This window comes from Lolium rigidum, chromosome 4, assembly GCF_022539505.1.
Source record: "Lolium rigidum isolate FL_2022 chromosome 4, APGP_CSIRO_Lrig_0.1, whole genome shotgun sequence".
Classification (NCBI taxonomy): Eukaryota; Viridiplantae; Streptophyta; class Magnoliopsida; order Poales; family Poaceae; genus Lolium; species Lolium rigidum.
The window spans coordinates 15,014,678-15,018,079 of NC_061511.1; the positions used below are offsets into that span (position 1 = coordinate 15,014,678).

General features: G+C 52.3%; 1 protein-coding gene across 1 annotated transcript; it reads left to right on the forward strand.

Moving 5' to 3' along the window:
• Positions 1 to 1,369: 1,369 nt before the first annotated feature.
• Positions 1,370 to 3,082, forward strand: LOC124706171 (benzyl alcohol O-benzoyltransferase-like). Its single transcript, XM_047237826.1, has 2 exons — positions 1,370 to 1,825; positions 1,925 to 3,082. The coding sequence occupies exons 1-2, from the start codon at positions 1,370 to 1,372 to the stop codon at positions 2,819 to 2,821; spliced, it is 1,353 nt and encodes a 450-aa protein (XP_047093782.1). The 3' UTR covers positions 2,822 to 3,082.
• Positions 3,083 to 3,402: the final 320 nt, after the last annotated feature.

Sequence of the window (3,402 nt, forward strand, 5' to 3'; positions counted from 1 at the left end):
AGAGGCCGGCACTGTATGTTCCTTGTGCACCATTTTATATTAATCACGATATTAATCATATCATGCTCGAATCTGATGTTTGCAAACTCTCTCTACCGGTTTTACCTCCCAACGTTTTAGCCCGTAATTTTCTAATTAATTAGTTTGGTGGCATCAACCTGAGAGGACGCTGAGAAAGTTGGACATTATTGTATCAGAATAGTGTAAGTTAATAAATCACAACCTGACCAGTCCATCTTTTTTGAATAACCGGCCGTTGTCCGCGGCACAAGTGTAGATCAGACACGGGTTTTTCCCATCATCATTGCAAGCAAGCGGTATTACGAGTCGACGCAACGGAGGTTTGCAATCTAATTTTTTAAGATTGATTATATTCATCGTGAATCTTTGTTTAAAATAGCCGGGTATAGTCTGGCTATAGCCTTCCGCGGTGCTCGCGGCTACAGCTAGAGCCTTTAAAGACTAAATGGAATAGACGTTTATAGCTGAATTATAACTATTTAGTCCCAATTTAAGCTAATAGTGTCATTCTTCCCGCTCAATGGGTCCAAAAATTTAACCTAAAATTTTCAGAGCGGCCCAATTTATGAACACCACTATACCATCAACTGCTATTACTTATAATGATGTTGTAATATTTGGACATAACTATGTCTTTAACTATCTATGAACTATGTTTTTGACATAACTATATGTAAACCATGTTTTCGTTATGCGCTCTCTTATGTGACAATGTTATTATGGCAAGCTGTCAATTATTGATCATATAGTCGATTTATATGCTGCCGCAATATTTGATTTTTTCCTATTATTTAGCAAATTAGATATATGGTCTTAGCCCGCTATAGCCAGGCTATAGCCTTTTATAGCTTCAGAAATCTCCACAGCTATAGGTCCTTTTATAGCTTTAGAAATCTCCGCGGCTATATATTATAGCCCGCTATTTTAAAAAGAGTCGTGTTTAGAAGAAAACATGACCACCAAGGAACGATGGTGACGAACAGAAGTGTCAACGTAGATAATTTGTTCGTTTGAGTATTTATTTTTCCCGATGCAACGCACGGGCACTTTTGCTAGTATAAATAAAAAATGGAGTGAGTAATTATGACTACTTTGGTCACGTGCGTCCTGGGTCTTTGCTTCCGAATGGCAACTCCACCAGCGCCCACTACTGATCGCAGTGCACCTACTGCCCAGTGCCCACTGCGGCACTGCCCGTGGAATTGGGCACCAACCCCAAAGTCGATCATGTCCCCCGTCCTAAAAAACACACTCCACTCAGCAGCACATCTCCACAACCAACTACACTTTCAGCTCTTACGTAGTACACACGCTACACAAAATCTCCAGCCAGCTCGCTCTCAACTCAATGGCGTCGCCAATCCTCCCGGCATTCACGGTACGACGGGGCGAGCCGGTGCTGGTGTCGCCCGCGGCGCCGACGCCGACGGAGACGAAGGCGCTGTCGGACCTCGACGACGCCGAGGGCATGCGGTTCTACAGCTCGGGCATCCACCTGTACCGCGCCGACCCATCCAAGCAGGGCGTGGACCCTGCCGCCGTAATCCGGGAGGCGCTGGCTAGGGCGCTCGTCCCATACTACCCGCTCGCCGGCCGCATCCGCGAGGAGGCTGGCAGGAAGCTCGTGGTGGACTGCGAGGCGCAGGGCGTCATGTTCGTCGAAGCCGATGCCGACCTCACCGCCGAAGACTTCGGGGACGTGCAGAGCCCGCCCTTCCCCTGCTTCGAGCAGTTCATACTACTGGAGGCCACCACCGTCGCCGGCGTCGAGCCCGTCATCGACCGCCCCTTGCTCTACATTCAGGTATGTACAGTTGTACGTACACATGGCAGTCATCTGATACCGGTCAGAGTTATTGTGATGAGCAATTAACGATGCCCAATTGTTACATATGAATTGCAGGTGACGAGGCTCAAGTGTGGGGGCTTCATCTTCGGGCAGCGGTTCTGCCACTGCATGGTGGACGCGCCGGGCGGCATGGAGTTCGAGAAGGTCATCTGCGAGCTGGCGCGCGGCGAGCCCGGGCCGTCGGTGCCGCCGGCGTGGGGCAGGGAGATGTTCATGGCGCGGCAACCCCCGCAGCCGTCGTACCCGCACCCCGAGTACAGCGAGCCGGCGGGCGGCGCGGACAGGATGCTGTCGACGCCGGCCGGCGACATGGCACGCGTCCCGTTCTTCTTCGGGCCACGCGAGATCGCGGGGCTGCGGCAGCGCGCGCCGCCGCACATGGGCCGGAGCTCCCGGTTCGAGCTGGTGGCGGCCTGCATCTGGCTGGGCCGCACGGCGGCGCTCGGGTACGGCGCCGACGAGGAGGTGCGCCTGTCCTTCATCGTGAACGCGCGGGGCCGCGCCGACGTGCCGCTCCCCGAGGGCTTCTACGGGAACGCGTTCGCCTTCTCCGTGGCGGCGACCACGGCCGGGGAGCTGTGCGCGGGCGGGCTGGGATACGCGCTGGAGCTGGTGAAGAAGGCCAAGTCCGCCGTGACGTACGACTACCTGCTGTCGGTGGCGGACCTGATGGTGCTCCGTGGCCGGCCCCTCTTCGCGCTCTCCCGGACGTACATCGTCTCCGACGTGAGCCACGCCGGGTTCAAGAGCGTGGACTTCGGGTGGGGCGAGCCCGTGTACGGCGGGCCGGCCAAGGGCGGCGAGGGGCCGTTGCCCGGCGTGACCAACTACTTCTCCAGGTCCAAGAACGGCAAGGGGGAGGAGGGCACGGTGGTGCCCATCTGCCTGCCCAAGGACGCCATGGACAAGTTCCAGCTCGAGGTCCAAGGCCTCACCGCAGAGATCGTCTAGGCGCAAGTATACCTACGTACGTCGTGTGCAAGTATGCCTACCACTATAACACATACGTCATCGCGTACCACAAAGTACCTCGCCATTGGTGCCAATGTGCCATTCTATCTCTGACATATTAAGACTTTCTCATGTGCTTATTTAATCGTTTATCTTTGTCTGGCATGCACGAACAGTATAACACATTTATAACATGTTTTGTCCGTACAAATTGTATGTATTTTTACTCGACTAATAAGAAATGAAAGGTGTCCTAGCATATGAAATCAGCTTGACAGAACGGGAAGCGGATCAACAGCTACAATAGGGTGTTTTTTTTTTCTTCTAAGAAAAAGTTTGAGGGAGTTCCAAAACACCGCTCCCAAAATATATCCACTATTGTGACACGCGACCCATGAGTTGTGTTTGATAAGGACATCCCTACCGAACCACTACCGCCGTCATTACAAAATGAAGATGATGTTGCTGTGAAGTTCAAGTTCAATAAAGTCAGGATTGGATCTATGACAAGAGCTCGTGTGAAACTACTAAAGCAACAGATGAACTTGTTATACAAGTTACAAATACTGGGAGACTCTTTG

What these genes read in the sequence shown, in the direction of transcription:
- LOC124706171 (XM_047237826.1), top strand. Translation starts at nt 1,370, where the DNA reads ATGGCGTCGCCAATCCTCCCGGCATTCACGGTACGACGGGGCGAGCCG. An exon ending in GCCCCTTGCTCTACATTCAG is followed by an intron (nt 1,826 to 1,924) that starts GTATGTACAGTT and finishes TATGAATTGCAG; the next exon opens with GTGACGAGGCTCAAGTGTGG.